Source organism: Panthera uncia (assembly GCF_023721935.1).
Source record: "Panthera uncia isolate 11264 chromosome E2 unlocalized genomic scaffold, Puncia_PCG_1.0 HiC_scaffold_19, whole genome shotgun sequence".
Classification (NCBI taxonomy): domain Eukaryota; kingdom Metazoa; phylum Chordata; class Mammalia; order Carnivora; family Felidae; genus Panthera; species Panthera uncia.
The window spans coordinates 15,238,344-15,260,017 of record NW_026057588.1 but is presented as its reverse complement, the minus strand read 5'-3'; the positions used below and the strand labels follow the sequence as shown (position 1 = coordinate 15,260,017).

The 21,674-nt window shown below is 36.8% G+C and overlaps 1 protein-coding gene across 6 annotated transcripts in view; it reads left to right on the top strand.

The window, feature by feature from the left end:
• LOC125915975 (zinc finger protein 420) overlaps nucleotides 1-13,092 on the top strand; it is a 421,195-nt gene extending 408,103 nt beyond the window's left edge. For 4 of the 6 annotated variants that reach the window (XM_049622081.1, XM_049622083.1, XM_049622082.1 and 1 more), the window contains one exon: nucleotides 9,936-13,092. In XM_049622081.1, coding sequence (XP_049478038.1) covers nucleotides 9,936-11,866 — 1,931 coding nt within the window. In that variant the 3' untranslated portion in view covers nucleotides 11,867-13,092. Of the gene's footprint in view, nucleotides 1-1,697; nucleotides 1,781-9,935 lie in introns of those variants that run through there. The other 2 variants (XM_049622085.1, XM_049622087.1) reach the window with 2 other exon arrangements.
• Nucleotides 13,093-21,674: the final 8,582 nt, after the last annotated feature.

Genomic DNA, 21,674 nt, shown 5'->3' with positions numbered 1-21,674 from the left:
TTTTTTTTATGGCTGAGTAATAGTGCATGGTATATATATATATCCATATATATATCTATCCATATATATATATATGTCCACGAATGGATAAAGAAGGTATATATACCTTCTTTATCCATTCGTCAGTCGATGGACATTTGGGTTGTTTCTGTAATTTGGCTGTTGTTGCTATTTGGCTATGCTGCTATAAGCATTGGGGTACATGTATCCCTTTGAATCAGTACTTTTGTATCATATGGGTAAATATCTAGTAGTACGATTGCTGGCTCATAGGATAGTTCTACTTTTAACATTTTGAGGAACCTCCATATTGGTTTCCAGAGTGGCTGTACTAGTTTGCATTCCCACCAACAATGTAAGAGGATTCCCCTTTCTCTGCATCCTGACCAACATCTGTTGTTGGGAAAACTGGACAGCAACATGCAAAAGAATGAAACTGGACCACTCTCTTACACAATACACAAAAATAAATTCAATGGATTGAAGATCTAATTGTGAGACAGGAAACTATCAAAATCCTAAGGAGAACACAGGCAGTAACGTCTTTGACATTGGTCGTAGCAACTTCTCACTAGACAGGTCTCCTGAGGCTAGGGAAACAAGCAAAAATAAACTATTGGTACTACATAAAAATAAAAATCCATACAGTGAAGGAAACAACAAACCGAAAAGGCAACAGACAGAACGGGAGAAGATATTTGTAAATCACATATCTAATAAGGGGCTAGTATACAAAAGAATTTACCAAACTCAACACCCAAAAAACAAATAATCCAGTTAAGAAATGGGCAGAAGACATGAATAGACATATTTCCAAAGAAGACAGAGATGACTAACAGTTATGAAAAGGTGCTCAACATCACTGAACTACAAATCAAAACTGCAGTGAGGTATCACTTCACACCAAACTGACTACAATTAATAACACAAGAAGCAGCAAAAGTCCTGAGTAAACTATATGCCCCATCCTCACACCTGGGATTTCAAGGCAACCAGCTGAGAAACAGAAAGGATTGGGTCTACCTTGAAATAAGTTGGAAGCTGTTGTGACAGTGAGTTGAGCTTCTATAGAGAGATGAAACACTGACCTCTGTGTCAAATGTATATTTCACTGTCAAAAGTCAGGAGCATACCAGCAGTATATGACTATACTCTTTTTCTGTACCTTCACCAACACTACATACCTGTGATTGCTGGTGAGTTTAAATATTTTGGGAGTATTTCTGCCTGTTTTGGTCCTTTAATCATTATCATTATTGTTTGTGTCACTTAAATACTTAACAATGGTTAAAGTTAATGTTTCCTTTGTCCCCAGAACAATATAAAAGATATATGAAGGATCTGAAAGTGCCTTTAACTATGGTTCATCTTTCCCATCTATTATGTTACTGTCTGATGTTTTAATTGTTTTCTTTTAAACCCTCCAAATGGGCATTATTTTTGTTTTATAATGACAGTGTTTGCTTGTAGATTTATTCATATGATTATCCTTTTATTTGCACTTTATTCCTCTTCATTATACCTTCCATTGAGATGATTTTATTTGTCATGAAATACATTAAGCAAGGCTTATTGTTAGTAAATGTTCTGTTTTTATTTTTGTTCTTTTAGTAAAGTAACCTTGCTTCACTTTCATTTCTGCCTGATGATTTCACTTGGTATAGAATTCTATACTGACAATTATTCTTTTCTCAGCACTCTGAAGATATTATTCCACTGTCTTCTGGCTTCTATTGTTGCTCTTGAGAAGTCTGCCTTCTGTCTCATTATTATTCCTTTTGTAAGTAATTGGTATTTTCTCTCTGGCTGCCTTTAAGATTTTTTTCTTAAGATTTTAATATAATTGATTATATCGTTTTATTTCTAGAAATTTGATATTCTCTTCCTCTCCTAGATCTTATTTTTTTTTTACTTCTATTTAGTTCCTTTATCATGGTTTTGAATTCATATTTTAATTTTCATATATTTCAAGCATTTATAAATGCTCTATATATAAAAAATTCAGTTTGTAGAGAACAGGCCTAATTCTGCAACTTCTTACATTCATGTGGGCTCTTGTGTAATGATGAAGTATGATTTTTTTTCCCTCCTTTTCATTGAGAGTCTAGGACAAGACTGCAGTGTTTCTTGTCATTTCCTTTGAGATCACATGGACTTTTTTTTCCTTTACCTGAACTGTAGGCCTTGGATAATTCTGATTTTGTGAAGAGGTTCAGTATTAATCCCTGAAATTTTGTGGGCCCATGGCCTTGTGTCTTGGGTTATATCAGACCATTAAGATAGATACAAACTGTTTGGCAATTGAAATCAACAAATATCCTGAGGGTAGTTGTGACTTAGAGCATGTTTACCTCTAGTTTGTGGTTCTTACTTCATTGTACCTCCTTTGGATCTTCTTTACTTTTTTAAAAAAAGTATGGCATGCTTTTAAAAGAATATAGGTCATATTTTATACAGGATTTCAAGAAATCTGATGCATCATTCACATATTTACAATTGTGAATCCTTTTGTCTTTGAACCTTCTATATCTACATTTGATGTCCTTAGGTAAATTTCATAGTTTTTTCTTAAATGGTCTTTTGCATTTCTTCTAAAGCAATTTTCTCATTACTTTATAAATGTTGATATTATGTATAGGACTGTTTTATTGTATGATATTTTCTGAATGGCTAATACATATATATAGACACACACACACACACACACACACACACACACACATAATACACATCTATATATGGTTAGCAAAATGTTGATATCTGTAAGTTGATAATAATCTTATAGAAACATCTAATAATTGTCCAGGGGATAATAGTGGATTTCTAGGTAGATACTTTTGCATTTTATATATAATGTATTATTTATTTCTTTTCTATTTGTGCCAGTTTTTTAAAACTGTAATCAGTAGGAGCTGAGTATTTGAATATTTCACAATTTGAAAAACAATTCTTGTCTTTTTCCAAACTTTATTGGAAGTATTTCTAATGTTTACTGAAAATGTTTCTTTAGATTTCTGATACTCTTAATTAGGTTAAAGAAGAGCCATTCTGGCTTTAGAGAATTTTTTTACATTTTTAAAAAATGTTTATTTTTGAGAGAGAGATAAAGAGCACAAGCATGGGAGGGGCAGAGTGAGAGGGAGACACAGAATCTGAAACACGTTCCAGGCTCTGAGCTGTCAGCACAGAACCCAATGCGGGGCTCAAACTCACAAACCATGAGATCATGACCTGAGCCAAAGTTGGACGCTTAACCAACTGAGCCACCCAGGCACCCCTAGAGAATTTTTAATACAAGGTCTCAAGTAGATTTTCTGATGTTGAATCACTCCTCCATTTGTGGGATAAATTGTATTTAATCATGATGTTTCAGTCCTTAATACAGATATATTCTACATTGCTAATGTTTATTTAAAAATTTGACCTATGTTGGTTCATAAGATTGACTTTGTTTTCCTGAGCTCTCATTGTCCAGGTTTGTTTCTTACTTAACTATGTGAAATGACTTGGGTGGATTTCCATGTTTTTGTATGTTCAACAACAATTACATAGGAATTGAATTGTGTATTCTTTAATGGTTTGGATAACCTTACCAGTCATACCATCAATCATCAGTGTCTGTGGCCTTTTAGGAGCATGGACATTAAACTCAAATTTAAAATTCTTATGTAGTTATTGATGTATTCTCAGATTTTCTTTATTCATGGATCACTTTTATTATTTTCATCCATTTCAACTAGTTTTTCTAATTTACTGTTCAGTTATGTATAGGTTTTTCTCATAAGCACTTGTCTTAGATTTATGTTCTTCTATTCTTTATCCTTTCCAATGTTTTGGATTTGTGCCCAATCTGATTTTTTTCCCCAGCGTGTCATATTTTTGTACCATTTATTTGCTTTGGAAAAAATGAATGGACTTCTGGCCGTTTCTATTCCTTCTAAATTCTGGTTTACTCACTTTCTCATTTAGCTAGCTAATTCTTTTGTTTGTTTTGTTTTTTCCTCCCTCTTCTTCTTGAGTTGACATCTTAATTCTCTTGTTTTTAATTATTTCTTGTTTTCTAATAAGTACATTTAAAGCTGTGAGTTTTCTGAGGATTCATTAGCTGAGTCTTGGGATTTCACATCAAGTTCCTCTTGGTATTTTGCTCTAAATTTTAAGTTTAATTTTTATTTCCTTTTATGTCAAACATTGTATAGAAGTATCTTAATTACTTAATTCTAGGATTCTATATTTGTTTTCTATGTTTTTGCAATTTCTAGTTTTATTATTAGTTTTATCTATCTATATAGTTAATACCTATCTTATTAATTATGTTCCAGTCTTCTGAGTCTGTACTTTCTTCTTAGTCTGTTTATATAACTGTCCTAAAACAGAAAAGGAAAAAACTATTTCCTTTTACTCACACAGTACTTCTGACACCAGATGTGTGGATTTTCCCATACGAGGCAGTTCTCCAGTGCCTGGTAGACACCAGTAGGGTGTCTTAAAATTTAACTTAATTCTGATACTAACTGCCCAGAGTTAGCACAGACCCACTGTTTAAGGGCTCAATCCCACAGCCTACTACCCCAGAGGCCAATTGTAACTCCCAAGTTGTCCCCGTACTTATGACTGACTGGCTGTAAATCAGAGGTTCCCACAGTACCCTTCTCAGGTTTAATAATTTGCTAGAAGAGCTCAGAGAACTTAGAGCAACATTTACATTTACCAGTTTATTATAAAACATACAACTCAGGGACAGCCCAATGGAAGAGATGCACAGGGAAAGTGTTTTTGTGCTGGTCTCAGCCTATCAGCAACCACCAGTGCTGTGGCTGGACCAGCTTTTATGGTTCTTACTATGATTGCAAGATGCCCTTTAGTAATAACCATTGGGAGACTTTGAAAAAGTAAAGATTTATGACTTAGAGGACCTAGAAATGATACAACATACCCTGGGCCCTACAGTGATGGCATGGGTATAGAGAGTGTACAGACCTAGGGTTTTGCCTCTGTTGAGGTTGAGAATGAGGGCCTAGGGTTTCTGGGCTCTGTATTGTTGAATTTAAAATGAAAGCGGGAACTTAAGAGGGCAGCAAGAAAAAATTTAGTAAGTGGTCCAAATGATTAGTTACTGAAATCAACAAAGGAATCTCAGATGGGGGAGGCAGCCTGGCTCCTTTATTTAGTGTGGCTTGTAATATAGTCATCTTTGATGGATGCCTCTTTGAAGCGGATGCCTCAGCAATCAAAGCTTAAGTCAGGCATGTGCCTTACAAACAAAAACAAAAACCTATCAGGACTTACACTCTAGCAAGGTATGGAGAAGGGGTATGGAGCTTCCATGCTGTCTCTCAGCATACCCTCCCAGCACTGTGTTCACTAACCCAGAAACTCTCTGAACCCCTTCAGTCAGGGTTTTTGCTGGAGGCTTCATTAGGTGGGCATGATTGATAAAATCATTGGACATGAATAATTTATTCGACGTCCAGCATCTTTGCCCTCTCCAGAGATGGGGCTAAAAGTTCCAACCCGCTGAGGGGCACTTGGGTGACTCAGTTGGTTAAATGTTCAACTTCAGCTCAGGTCATGATCTCACCGTTCCTGAGTTTGGGCCCCGCGTCAGGCACTGTGCTGACAGCCCTGAGCCTGGAGCCTGCTTCAGATTCTGTGTCTCCCTCTCTGCCCCTCCCCTGCTCGCGCGCTCGTGCTCGTGCTCTCTCTCTCTCTCTCACTCTCTCTGTCTCTCTCTCAAAAATGAATAAACATTTAAAAAAAAGTTCCAACCCACTGATCACATGGTTGACTCCCCTGGCAACCAGCCCACCCTCCTTAGGGGCTTTCCAAAAGTCACTTCCTTAGCATAAATTTAAGTGTGGTTGAAAGGGACTTGTTTCCAAGAGTTTTAGGAGTTCTGTACCAGAAATCAGGAACAAAAACTAAATATATATTTCTTATTGTATCACAATATCACAGGTTCTCTACTATGACTTTGGATTTATTAGTTCCTTTTTTTATGTCTATCAATTTTTGTTTATTTACTTCAGAGCTAAGTTTTCAGTTGCATAGTCATGACTTGTAATTTCTCTTATCTGACTCTAAGATGATTGCCCTGAGCTGAATTCATAAATTCACTGAGGTAATGGGAGTAATCAGTGGAGAACTTATACAAGCTTCTGCTGCTTCATCAGTCTGGCTCCCAGCTTTGTACTCACTGGGCCTCTTCCTATTATGATAGATAAACTTTATGTGCCTTTATCTAAGGCTAGTATCTCCACTTTTGTACTAAACTCATTTAGTACTCGTTAGTACTCGTTTTGTACTCCACTCGTTTTTCATCTGTTTAGTAACATTCTTGGAGCAATGTTCTGTTAGTCTTGTGCAACATCAATTTGTCAGTGTCTGGTACAGTCATTTGCATCTGTACACCTGTAATTTCTCCCATCTTAAATTGATAAACAAATCTCCTGATGAACAAGGAAATAGGGATATGGCCCTATTTCTCTGCTACTTTTTACAACAAAACTCAAAAGAGTTTTCCATGCTTCATATCTCCAGGTCATCTTTTAAATCTGCTTCAATCAAAACTTATTCCCATTATGGGGTGCCTGGGTGACTCAGTTAAGCATCCAACTTCAGCTCGGGTCATAATCTCATGGCTCATGAGTTCGAGCCCCATGTCAGGTTCTGTGCTGACAGCTCAGAGCAGCTCGGATCCTGCTTCGAATTCTGTATCTCCCGCTCTCTGCCCCTCCCCCACTCACACTCTGTCTCTCCCCTAGAATAAATAAACATTAGAAACAAAAAAAAGAACTTATCCCCATTATTCCACCAAAACTATCTTGTGAAGATCAGAAGTAACCTCCATATTGTTAAAGCCTTTGTTAAATTAGAAGTCACCTCTCTCAACATTTGACAGAATTGATTATTTCTCCTCAAAACACTTTCTTCTCTTGGCTTCTGGGATTCCACATTCTCCTAATTTTTTTTTCTTCCTTTTTAGTCTCCCTTTGCTGGTTCCTTCTCATCTACCTGACCTGTAACTGTTCAAGTGTCCCAGGTCTCAATCCTCAAACTTCCTTTTTCTTTTCTTCCCTTCCTTTCCTGTACCTTTTGTATCCAAAACTCTCCCTGGGTGATCTTATCAAATCCCATAGCTTTAAAAGTCATCTACTTATTGATAATTCTCAAATTCACATAACTCATCTAAATATCTCCTCAGAACCCCATACTTTTACATATACCGGCCTACTCAACATCTTTATAATATCTAATAGTTCAAAACCAAACTCTTGATATTCTCTCTCAAACCTGTTCCTACTACAATGAGAAGTTCTCAGTAAATGGCACTGGTATTGTTCTGGATGCCCAGGCAAAATACTTGGAGTTCTCTTAGACTTCTCTCATGTTACATGCCCAGTTCATCATCAAATCCTCTTCATCACACCTTCAAAATATATCCAGAATCCATCTTATTTTCTCTGCCCCTTCCTCCAGAATCATCTGGTCCAAGCCATGTAGATTATTGCCTTAGCCTCCTAGCTTCTATCCACCCAGCTTCTGTACTTTCCCATTGATTCTCTGATGTTTTAAAACAACCAGAATGATTGATTTTTAAACAAAAGTCAGATACTATCATGCTGCTTCTCACAACCCTCCAGTGGCTCCTCATCCTCAGAATAAAAGTCAGAATTTTTTACATGGCTAAGACTTAAGATTTCCTTGTCATTTTCTTTGAAGCCAGGGAATATTTTTTCTCTCCCTCTGAACTGCAGGCTTTGGATGGTTACAGTTTTGTGAAGAGGTTTATTTCTAATTCCTGACATACTGTAAGTCCAGGGCCTTATCTCAGATATTTTTTTTAGACCATTAAGTTTCATATGTAGGCAGTTGAAGATAGCAGATGTCCCAAGGGTAGCTGTGGCTTCAAAGTATGTTTACCTTTCTAGTTTCTGGTTTTTCATTGTGGACCCTGTGGAACTTCTTTACTTTCTTTTAAGCTTGGCATACTTTTAGAAGGTTGTTTCTCATGTTTTATTCAACATTTACTCCACTGTCACAGTTACAATATACAACAGTGCCATTACACCCTCATGCTGTCCCTTTGTTGTCAACTCTTTCCCCATTTCTAACCTTTGACAACCTGTGACCTATTTTCTATCCCCACAATTTTGCCAATTTAGGGTTCCCAACCCTAAGTATAACTTTATAGTGGGCCCTGTTCTCCAGTTATTGCCCAAGCCTTATGAAATGGTCCAAAACACTGCTTAGTTTCTCCACATCTCAGTTGTCTTGACCTGTAGGACCTCTGCAAGTGGAAAAGTGGCTTGAAATGATAAGCTTATTTCTGTGAATTTGTATGTTTTTTAACTTTTAGCCAACCAACTCTTTATTTCAGTTGTAATTCTCCAATGCCTTCTTCAGTCAGATGCCTGTAATGTTTTGTGTGATTGCTCTCATCAGGAAGGTTGATTTAAATTACCTAATCTTCTGTTAGCAGAAATGTATATTTAAGATTTATGAACTGGTACTTAAATTGAAACCTGAAGGATGAGAAAAAGTATGCAATATCTCATGCAGACCGGTTCAGAGATGTCTGACAAGCCCTGTTGTAAGTTGAAATTGGTTCTATGAGTTTTTCAGAGCTAAAAGTAATTAGTATGTTTGGCAAATAATCAGTAAAGCCAAGAAGGCTCATGGAAAAATCATAAATAAATTGGGACCAGACCATGGAGTGCTTTATCAAGTCATGGGAAGCATTTGGATTTTATTCTGTGTTTAATTAGGAAGGTATTTAAAAGTTTAGGCAGAGATAGCAAATCATGATCTGAATCAGAGTCAGATTTTAGAAAGTATTAAACCTAAAGATCTCCATGCTTTTTTTCTGATGAACTATATTCGGTTTCAGTTAGTCTGGTGCAGTATCTGAGCATCTTTAATTTTACCAAGGTCCCCAGGTGGTTTTGAGCCCTACCAATTTGAGAACCACTAGCTTAAAAAAATTTTCCCTTCCCTTACTTTCTCACTAGATTTTTATTATTCTCTGATCTCTAGTGTTCCTTTTACATGTTAGTATGTAAGGTCATTCTACACTAATATTTTTTGAAACCCTAGGCAGCAACATATTACTGCAGCATGAAATCACTTTAGTGGGTTTTGGCTGTGAGTGTGTATGTGTAGTGTCTGTGTATGTGTGACAGAGAAGAGACTAGAATAGCATAGAAAAAATGAAACAGTGTAGATACTGTTTAATGAAACTATATGTGTCAGGTTATGATGTGAAATGTAAGTAGGTATTATTATAAGTCATGGTTAAATAATATCTGAAAAACACTGATGTAGGCCAGTTATTTCTCATGGGTATTGGTTCCCTATACCAAATCTTCCTCAGCTTACAGCTCCTGTCCCAGTAAACTCATTGTAAATTAAAAATGTCTTAAGTTGAAAATGCCTATAATATACTTATCAAACATCATAGCTTAGTCTATCCTGTCTTAAACATGCTCATAACACTTATGTTAGTCTACAGTTCAAAATTATCTAACATAAAGCCTATTTTATAATAAAGTGTCAAATATGTCATGTAATTTGTTGAATACTGAAACCAAGAAACAGAATTGTTGTATGGGTACAAAATGGTTTTCCATATATCAGTTTACCCTCATAATCACGTGGCTTACCGGGAACTGTAGCTTGCCGCTACAGGATCACAGGAGTACTATATTACTGCATATTGCTAGCCCAAGAAATTATCAAAATTCAAAATTTGAAGTATAATTTCTACTGAATGTATATTGCTTTTGTACTATCATAAGATCCAAAAATTTTAAGTGGAATGAATCATCATTAGTCGGTTATCATCTGTATATCTTTTCCATATATAGTCTTTTCTACTATGGAAACTCTCCTTCTGAAATGACAACAGAAATTGTTGATATTCTCTTATCTTTCAGACTTACCTTCAAGGAATGCAAATAAAGACTTATCTCCAAAAAAGGATACTTATGAAACAGAATTATCCCAATGGGAAATGAGTGCCAGGCTTGAAAACTGTGATCTTGAGGAATCGAGTTCCAGAGATTATTTGGAAGTCAGAGGCACATTGGAAAAGCAACAAGAAAATCAGGAGGAATATTTCAGGCAAGGGATGATCATATATGAAAAAATGTCCATATTCAATCAGCATACTTACTTATCTCAACATCCTAGGTGTCATTCTACTGAGAAACCCTATAAATGTAAGGAATGTGGGAAGGCCTTTAGACGAGCCTCACACCTAACTCAACATCATAGTATTCATACTGGTGAAAAACCCTATGAATGCAAGCAGTGTGGGAAGGCCTTTAGTCGTGATTCACAGCTTATTCTTCATCAGAGACTTCATACTGGTGAGAAGCCCTATGCATGCAAGGAATGTGGGAAGGCCTTTACTCAGAGCTCACAACTTATTTTACATCATAGAATTCATACTGGTGAAAAACCGTATAAATGTGAAGAATGTGGGAAAGCCTTTATTCGTAGCTCACAACTCACCCGACATCAAAAAGTCCACACTGGTGAGAAACCTTATGAATGTAAAGAATGTGGGAAGGCCTTTACTCAGAACTCACAACTTACTCTGCACCAGAGACTTCATACTGGTGAGAAACTTTATGAATGTAAAGAATGTAGAAAGGTCTTTACTCAGCTCTCACAACTTATTCTGCATAAGAGAATTCACACTGGTGAAAAACCCTACGAATGTAAGGAATGTGGGAAAGCTTTTATTTGTGGCTCACAGCTTTCTCAACATCAGAAAATTCATAATGGGGAAAAGCCATATGAATGTAAGGAATGTGGAAAGGCCTTTATTCGTGGCTCGTTACTTATGCAACATCAGAGGATACATACTGGTGAAAAACCCTATAAATGTGAAGAATGTGGAAAAGCCTTTATCCGTGGCTCACAACTTACTCAACACCAGAGAATTCATACCAATGAGAAGCCCTATGAATGTAAAGAATGTGGAAAGACCTTTAGTCATGGCTCACAACTTACTCAACATCAGAGAATTCATACTGGTGAGAAACCCTATCAGTGTAAGGAATGTGGAAAGGCTTTTAATCGTGGCTCACTCCTTACCCGGCATCAGAGGATTCATACTGGTGAAAAACCCTATGAATGTAAAGAATGTGGAAAGACTTTTAGTCGCGGCTCAGAACTTACTCAACATGAAAGGATTCATACTGGTGAGAAACCATATGAATGTAAGGAATGTGGGAAGTCTTTTATTCGTGGCTCACAGCTTACTCAACATCAGAGAATTCATACTGGTGAGAAACCGTATGAATGTAAAGAATGTAGAATGGCATTCACTCAGAGTTCACATCTTTCTCAACATCAGAGACTTCATACTGGTGAGAAACCCTATGTATGTAATGAATGTGGGAAGGCCTTTGCCCGTGGTTTACTACTTATACAGCATCAGAGAATTCATACAGGTGAGAAACCATATCAGTGTAAGGAATGTGGGAAGGCCTTTATTCGTGGTTCACAACTTACTCAACATCAGCGAATTCACACTGGAGAAAAGCCCTATGAATGCAAGGAATGTGGGAAGGCCTTTAGTCATGGCTCTCAACTTACTCTACATCAGAGAATTCATACTGGTGAGAAGCCCTATGAATGCAAAGAATGCAGAAAAGCATTTACTCAGAGCTCACATCTTTCTCGACATCAAAGAATCCATACTGGTGAGAAACCATATCAATGTAAGGAATGTGGGAAGGCCTTTACTCGTGGTTCACAGCTAACTCAACATCAGAGAATTCATATCAGTGAGAAAACTTTTGAATATAAAGAATGTGGGATAGACTTCAGTCATAGCTCACAAGTTTATATATGAATTATCTGATTCTTTGTGATTAAAATAGAGAGCCTTCTCTGGTCATTAATCCATTATCATCAAAGAATTCCTAAAATGTGAATATGGGAGCATATTTTCCTCTTCAAGTTCAGCATCAGTGAATTCTAATGGGAGAAAGATACTGTTAATGGAATCTATGTAGAAAAACCTATAGTTACTGGAAACCTATTAAACTTCAGCAAATTATAATAGAGTTCTGTTAATATAGTAAAATATAGGAAGGCCTTTAGCTGTAGAATATCTTTTTCAGCATTATCTCGACTCTTCCAGCTACTTTTCTTTGTGATATTTATCATAATTAACCTCTGCTTTCGTTTAATCATTTGTAAGATAAGCCTAAGAATAATACCTTCCTTGTAAGATTCTTGGAAGTATTATGTGAAACATTTCATGTAAAGCTCTTAGTGCCTTGAACATATTATATCACAAGTATTAGCTATCATTATTACTAGTATGATTGTAGAGAATTTGCATGAGAAGAGGACAACTAATGAATATGGAGATATTTTTCATTAACCCTTGACCCCGACTGGGGAGCACTGTATGCTGTAATGAATATGAGAAAGCTTTCATTCACATTTCATCCTATATGCTAGAAGAGGAAATTCATAGTTAAAAAAGTCATAGATTTAATCAGTGGATTGTTGAAGAGGGATGAGGTGAATTGTAGCAAAGTCCAAAAACTCATATTTTCTATAATTTTTGACCACAATTTAAGAATATTACTTAGAAGTGAAAAAATTAGATAGTCAAAATTTTGTACTATGAAATTTCTAAAAACTTGAATGTACAGCTTTTGAATTAAACTAAAAGTAAACTGACAGTATTTTGCAGTGAAACATGATGACAGTCTGTCAGAGACTATTTCCCTACCCAGTATCCATTTCCCCTTCTTTAGAATTCTTGGCTGAAAAATTATCTCAGTCTCTCTTGCAGGTCAACAAGATAAAAGTGGTATTTGTTTGTACATATAGGACATTTAAGAATACCTTTTTTCTCTCTGCATTTGTTTTCCTGCCTACAATGTGGACATTTAATTTACATCTCTGATGATTTTATGGGGAATTTGAGAATGCTAAGGATAATGGAGCAGAAATACAGAATGGGTCTACACCTATACTGATTTTATGGAATAGCTGTACCAATTCTGGGCTGCCTGCCTCCTGTATTTCTTTATATAAAATTAAAATAAACTTATTTGTTCATGCTGTTGTCATTCTGTTATTGGCACTAAAATGTATTAAGGGCATAAAATTTTTTATCTGGCAGTGGAGTCCTATGGGTAAAAGAAATCTCAAGTATGGCATTGATTTGGTGCCATCATGAATGAGAACCCAGTTAAGACTAGAAATCTAAAGATTTTTGCTTTTATAGACAGGACATTTGGTCAGACTCCTCCAGTCTGTCTTAAAAGGCAGATCTTTTACCAGTTAAGGGTATAATATTGGTAGAAATGGTATGAGTGATTCAGAATGTATTGGGTGTTTCTTGCTCCTTTTAGTAATGTCCGCAAAAGATGAATTTGGTGTAGAGTTAGCTGCAGAGGCTACTAGCATAGATTGAAAGTGATATTGTTTTGTTAAAGGATGCTATCTCTGCCTACAGGCATTCAATCCTGGTTACTGTAAATTCATATATTGCTGTATTCCAGCCACTGTCTTAGGGGTTTATGATAATAGTAATGAGCAATTCTAGCAGGAAGAGGTAGAATGATAAAAATTGTAGAATATGTGTTAGAACATAAGTGTTATGGAAGAATGATCATTCAAAAGTACTTGAACAGGATATGAAAGTTTATGAAGTAGACCATGGATAAGGAAAGATTTGAATCAAGATTTGAAAATGTGAAGGAGTAAGTCAGTGGTTATCTAAGGCAAGAACATTCCAGACAGGAAGAAAGTAGACCAAAGGCCCTACAATGGGACAGTGGTACTTGAGGAACATCAAGGAAGCTATTGTTGAGGTCTCTGCAAGGGGATGATTAACAGAGTAGTTGGAGAGATAACAGGGCCATATCTTGTAAGGCCTTGCAAATCATTGTAAGAATTCTGTATTTTATTCTGAGGGAAATGTTTAGCCACTGGAGTGTTTTGAGCAGAGGATATTATCTAACAATAATGTTAGATAAAAACAGCAATTGTGAAATACAATAACATCCAAGTGGATAAGAGGTCATGGTCTTAATTCAGATGAAAGAGGATGGTGGCTCACATTACAGTGGTAACAGCGGTGAGAAGTGGTTGGACTTGAGATATATGGCAAATGTGAGCAAGCAAGTTTTGTTTAAGATTTAGATGTCAGGTGTGTGGGGGGGGTGGGTCTGGAATGACTTTGACTCACAGGTTTTGGTCTTAACTGGAAAGATGGTATTCCCATCACTTGAGATGGGAAAAGCTGCAATTCCATCAGGTTTGTTGGGGAAGGTTGGGAATTCAATTTTGAACATGTTGAGTTTGAAATGTCTTTTAGACAAAATGATTAGGTACTTGGATGTTTTAGCTTGTACTGTTCTAGAGATTATATTAATTTGGTGGGTATTGCCTGTACTTACATAATAAAACCATGAGGCAGGATAAGATCATCAGGGACCTGAGTATAGATAGAGGAAAGAAGAACACAAAGACTGATCCACAGTGCCTTCTAATATTAAGAATCCACGGATAAAAGGACAGACTAGCAAAGGATGCTAAGAAGGACAGTGATATGGAAGGAAAACCAAGATAGTGTGGCATTGAAGAAGCTAAATGAAAGTCAAAGGAAGGATGATCAATGGTTGCAGATACCATTAGCAGTTTACATAATACTAGACTTGAGAATTGGCTATTGAACTTAGCAATATCATTGTTATTGTTGATCTTGAGTAGAGCAGGGGTATTTTTGTTTTTTTTTTTTTGGAGTGGTTGAATTAAAAAACCTTTTTTAAAAAATAGAAATTGGAGACCATGAATATAGAGACAACTACTTGGAAGTGTTTTGCTGAAAAATGAAGCAAAAAAAAAAAAAAAGGTTAATAATTAGTGTGGCAGTAAGAATAGGAGTGTGTTTATTTCCAGAATAAGAGAAGTAATACCAATTGTGTATACTGGTTGGAATAATCCAGGTGGGAGGAATAGTTCATTACAAAGAAGTGAGAATTACTGGAGCAATGACCTTATGTCAGTGAGAGAGGATATAAGATTTAGCAGATGGACAGATTTGTTTTGGGAGATATGAAAAGTTTATTCCTGGCAATAGTACAGCAGAATATGGGCTGCTGGGAAGTAAGGTGGGAAAAGTTTTGGGAATTGTTCTGATTACTTCAGTGATTCCATGAGTGACAGACAGGGTTAGCTGAAAATATGGGGGACGAGAAGTTTGGCGTTCAGAAGAAAAGAGATATGAAATAGTCACCAAAGTGAGACATTTAATGTAAAATATGATTGCCTGGCAACATTAAAGGGACAGAAAAATGAAAGCACAAAGGGGTCAGAAAGCAAAAGAAATTAGGCTTAAAACTATTCACACAAAATCTTTGACATTATAATTAAACAGTAACAAATATTTTAAAAGCCCCTATAGTTTTTAAAGGAAATGTACTACTGCTAATGAAACCCAATCCTAGCCTGCAACCGCCTACAACTCAAATCCCCCAAACAATTCCCAAGTTGGAACAAATCCATCAGGAAATGACCCATTAATGTAATTTTTCCAAGGCTATATATATAAAACTGTATATGTTCGTATGCCTATGTACATGTATAGATCTATGTACATATGTATCTATATACACATATCTATATAGCTAGAGTATAGTTTCTCTTTTCATTTGCTTTTTAAAAATATGTATATTAAGCCAAGTTTTGGAGTGATTGTTATGCAGCAATAGAGACTGGAATGATTGCCAATATATGTAAATAAAAAAGTAAGGCAGGGTTTTTTTTCACTTACATGTTTTGGCAATCATTCCAGTCGGTATTGCTGCATAACAGTCACTCCAAAACTTGGCTTAAGATACAATTAATTTATTTAGCTCACACATCTATAAAAATTTGGACAGGGCCTGGCAGCAATAGCTCATCTCTGATCTACACAGCTTCAGATGGGGTGGTGTGAAAGGTAGGGGGTCACTTGATGGCTGAAGGCCGGAATCATGTGAAGACTCAAAAGCTCAGATGTCTGGCAGTTGATTCTGGCTATTTGCTGGACCTTAGTGTGGGTAGCGAGAATAGCTACATGTGATATCTCTTTGTGGCTGCTTAGCATGGTATCTTGGGTTCCAAGAGTGTGTCCCAAAGAACAAGGTAGAAGTGCATGTAATTTTAATGATCTAGCCTTGGAAATCATATAACCTCACTTGTGCCATACACCATTAGCTGAGGCAATTACAGCTCTATGAAAGAAGTGTCACATTTTAAGAAGAGGTTGCAGGATAGGATATATTGTGACCATGTTTGGAAAATGCAGTGTGCCATAAAGATGCTTCCATACCTAGCCTGGGAAGTTACAGAATCTTGCTTCTGCCATTCTCTACTTGTTTAGGCAGCTACATCTTTTTTTTTTTTTTTTGAATGTTTATTTATTTTTGAGAGAGACAGAGACAGAATGCGAGTGGCAGAGAGAGAGGGAGACAGAATCTGAAGCAGGATCCAGGCTCTGAGCTGTCAGCACAGAGCCCAACGCGGGGCTCGAACTCAGGAGCTGCGAGATCACGACCTGAGCTGAAGTTGGATGCTCAACCAACTTCAAAAGATGCCCCATCTTTTTTTTTTTAATCTTTACTTATTTTTGAGAAAGAGACAGAACATGGGCAGGAGAGGAGCAGGGAGAGAGGGAGACAGAGAATCTGAAGCAGGCTCCAGACTCTGAGCTGTCAGCACAGAACTCAATGCAGGCCTTGAACTCATGGGCTGCAAGATTATGACCTGAGCTGAAGTTGGACGCTCAACTGACTGAGCCACCCAGGCGCCCTAGGCAGCTACATCTTGATGGGAGAGTGTCATATTGTAAGTAGAGCATATGGGGTAGGCTATATTTTGGTGGGACTTTTGGGGAAATATATTCCGTCCCAGAGATCCTCTCCTATGTGAAGTTGCCTTGTTTTTATGGTGGCATATTATTGTTATAGCTATATATTCTTTTAGTGATATGCCATAATTTTGGTAGACTGCCAGAATTTTCTTTCTTTTTTTCTTTCTTTCTTTCTTTCTTTCTTTCTTTCTTTCTTTCTTTCTTTCTTTCTTTCTTTCGCTTAGCTGCCCTGATATGTACCAAATCTCCCATTCTCCCTTGACAGTCATGGCTCTGTGACTAAGTGAAACATCAGAAGTGATACATAACTTCCCTCTCATAGGCTCAACAATTTCCATAGGAGTATAGAAATAACTCCCAGTATACTGTTATTTACAGTTAGTATAAATATTTAATGTGGCTATTAAAGGATATATTTTACTTCCAGTTCTGGACCAAGATGGAGTATAAAGAAATATGAAGCTGTGGTAAAAGAGTTATGGTAAGAGAACTCTGAAGAGTACCCAAAGACTGAAGGAGAGTATCCAAGAAAGGATAAATTTTGAAAGTGGGCCCCATCTCTAAGTCTGGGGTTCATATTTCATCATAGAAGGCGTGGTTTCAGCCCCACTGAATGGTGAATCTTGGTGGGGGTGCCAGGGCTAGAGCTATCTATACTTGTTGAGCAAGCAGGAGGCAAATCTTTGAAACACAAATGAGTTACAACAATAATAGTAGGGGACCTTAATATACCTCTTATATCAATGGATAGATCATCCAAACAGAAAATCAACAAGGAAACAATGGCTTTGAAAGACACATTGGACCAGATGGAGCTACAGATATATTCAGAACATTCCATCCTAAAATAGTAGAATACACATTCTTTTCAAGTGCACTAGGAATATTCTCCAGAATACATCACATATTAGGCTACAAAACAAGTCTCAACAAATTCAAAAACATTGAAGTCATTACCATGCATCTTTTCTGGCTACAACACTATGGTATTAGATATCAACCACAAGAAAAAATAAAAGGCCACAAATATACGGAGGTTAAATAACATGATACTAAACAATGAATGGGTCAACCAAGAAATCAAAGAGGAAATTAAAAAAAAATACATGGAGACAAGTAAAAATGAAAATACAACAGCCACAAATCTTTGAGATGCAGCAAAAGCTGTTCTAAGGCAGAAGGTTAGAGCAATACAGGCCTACTTCAAGAAGCAAGAAAAATCTCAAAACAGCCTAACCTTCCACCTAAAGGAGCTAGAAAAAGAAAAAGAAAACCCCAAACCAGCAGAAGGAAGGATATAATAGAGCAGAAGTAAATAGAAACAAACAAAAATAGAAAAGATCAATGAAACCAGGGCTTAAAACACTAGTCCCTCCATTGGTACATACCATAGAATACAGCCTATAGCTTCACAAATAAGTTCTTGATAGGACTTCCCTAATGGTCCTTGTAATAAACAGTTTCCCCTGCTCCCCAGAGCCTTCCCTTGGGTTACTCTTCTATAAGACCCCCATGAATTTTATGCAAGCCTCACCCTTTTGATTTGAATTAACCAATCTTCCCTTAGCATTAGGACCCTAAAACACACCACTTGCAGCCCCTAATAAAAGCATGTGCCCTAGGTCCTGCTGCACTGTCTGCATTCTGCCTGGACCTCCCTGCGTGGCCGCTGGACACGTGCTGTGTAACTCTTCCTGGACTGTGAGTAATAAACTCTATTTCAATTCTTTTTTGACCTTTTGTTGAACTCCCACTCACCATCCAACACTGCGGTGCTCTACTTTACAAATACTAATCTAGCAAAGTTAAAACAGAGGTGTGCTAGTAACTTTCCCAGCTTTTATTTACCTGGAATATCATAATTGCTCTTTCATTTTTGAAAGTGAGTTTGGCTAGATACAGAATAGCTGTCAGGATTTTTTTCAGAACATTAAATATGTAATCTAATTTTTTTCTGTCTTCCCTTGTTTCTGATGAGTAGAAACTTACTCATCAGAGTAACAGTTAATTTTATTGAAGTACCTTTGTATGTAGCAAATTGATTACCTCCTACTGCTTTCAAGATTCCTTGTATTTGCTCTTCAATGATTTAATTGTGTAACATGTCTCAATGTTGATCTCTTTGAGTTTATCATGCTTGCAGTTGATTGAGGGTCTTGAAAGTATATATTTCATGTCTTTAAGTTTGGGAAGGTTTTGGCAGTCATTTCTTCAAATATTTTTCCTGCTTCTTCCTCCTTCTGGGCTCCTGTTATGCATATAATGATATGATTGATGGTGTCATATAGCCCTCTCAGGCCCTCTTTTTTTTCCATTCTTTTTGCTTCTACTCTTCAGGCTAGATCATTTCAATTGCCTTACCTTTTAGTTCATGAAGTTTTCTGCCTCCTCATACCTGCCATTAAACTCCTCTAATAAGTTTTTCATTTCAGCTATCATACTGTTCAGCCTCAGAATTTCTTTTTCGTTCCTTTTTATAATTTCTATTTTTTGATCAACATTCATTTTTGGAGGCGCCTGAGTGACTCAGTCGTTAAGCATCTGACTCTTGATTTTGGCTCAGGTCAGTTTGTGAGATCTAGCTCCATGTCAGGCTGTGTGCTATCAGCACAGAGCCTACTTCAGATTCTCTCTCTCCCTCTCTCTCTGCCCCTCCCCCACCTGCATGTGCACTTTCTCTCAAAAATAAAGAAATATAAACATTTTTTAAAAACCTTCATTTTTGTTCATATATTATTATCTTGATTTCCTTTAGTCTTTTCTCCAGTGTTTTACTTAGCTCATTTAGCATATTTTGGATAGCTGCTTTAATGTATTTGACTAGTAATTTCAATGTCTGGGTTTCCTCAGTGATAGTTTCTATGAAATTCTTTTTTATTGGGGCGCTGGGTGGCTTAGTTGAGCGTCCACCTTCGGCTCAGGTAATGATCTCTTGGTTCCTGAGTTTGAGCCCCACATCAGGCTTGTTCCTGTCAGCACGGAGCCCACTTCAGATCCTCTGTCCCCACCTCTTTCTGCCCCTTCCATGCTCTCTCTCTCTCTCTCTCAAAAATAAATAAAACATTTTTTATAAAATTATTCTTTTTATATATGAATGGAACATGCTTTCCTTTTTTAGTGCTTTGTAATTTGTTACTGAGATCTAGACATTTTGAGTAGTATAATGTAACTCTGGAAATCAGATTTTTCCCTCCTTGGGGATTGCTGATTTTTGTATGTTGCAGACTGAAGCCATCCATTTATTTAGTGAAGGTTTATTATTTATTTATTTTGCAAAGTATATTTCCCATGTTGCATGTTGTCACCAAAGTTTCTGTTACATTATCTCTGAGGTCAGGCAGAGATATTGATTAAAACTTCAATCTGGGGGTGCCTCGGTGGCTCACTCATTAAAGCATCTGACTTTGACTCAGGTCATGATCTCATGGTTTGTGAGTTTGAGTCCTATATTGGGTGAACTCAACCCCTGCTTCAGGCAAGCTCAAGCCTCACTTTGGGTGAGCTTGTGCCCCACATTGGGTGAGCACAAGCTCCACTTCAGGTGAGCATGAGCCCCCCTTTGGGTGCACTCAAGCCCCACTTTGGGTGAGCCTTGCTTCTCTCTCTCTCTCTCTCTCTCAAAAAAAAAATTTTTTTTTCAATCCAAACTTGAGAAACAAAATAGATGAACATAAGGAAATGTGGGAGAAGAGAAAAGAAAGAAACCACAAGAAAGTCTTAACAATAGAGAACAAACTGAGCATTGATAGAAGGAGATGGGTGGGAGATGGGCTAGATGGGTGATGGGAATTAAGGAGGGCACTTGTGATGAGTACTCGGTATTGTATGTAAGTGATGAATCACTGAATTCTCCTGAAACCAATAATGCACTGTATATTGGCTAAAATTTAAATGAAAAAAAAAAAAAAATAAAGCCACTTCCCATAGTCAAAAAAAGAACTTCAATCTAAGTAAATATAATAATTATTAATAGAACAATTATAATCATATACACTGTCTTAGATTGGGCTTCTATAAAACAATACCATAGACTGACTGTCTTAAGCAAGAGAAATTTATTTTTCTTAGCAGTTCTAGAGGCTGGAATTTGGAGATCAGGGTCGCAACATGGTCAGTTTCTGGTGAGAGCTCTTTTTTGTAATGAGAGCTCTTTTATTGGATTGCAGATGGCTGTGATCTTGCTGTGTGCTCACATGACCACTTCTTTGTCCAAGTGCAGAGAAATAGTAAATAAGCTCTTTGGTGTCTCTTACAATCAGACCACTAATCCCATCATCAAGGTTTGTCCCTCATGCCTTTTTCTAACCCAAATTATTTTCCAAAGGCTGCATCTCCCAATACCATCACATTAGGGGTTAGGGCTTCAACATATGAATTTGGGGGGCACACAGTCTATAATATGCATCTAACAACAGAGCTGCCAAATATTATGAAGCAAAAGGTGACAACACTGAACATTAGAAATAATTATACAATCATACCTACAGCCTTGAATACTCCACTTTCAATAATGAATAAAACAATGAGTCCCTAAATTCTATACCCGAAGCTAATATTACAGTGTATGTTAACTAACTGGAATGTAAATGAAAACTTGAAAACAAAACAAAATAATGAATAAAACAATGAAATAGAAGATCAATAAGGAAATAGAGGACTTGAACAACACTGAGTCAACAGACATATAGAATACTCCACCCCTGACAGCAGAACACTGATTTTTTTCTTAAGTGCCCATGGAACATCCTCCAGGATAGATCATAAACCACAAAGCAAGTCT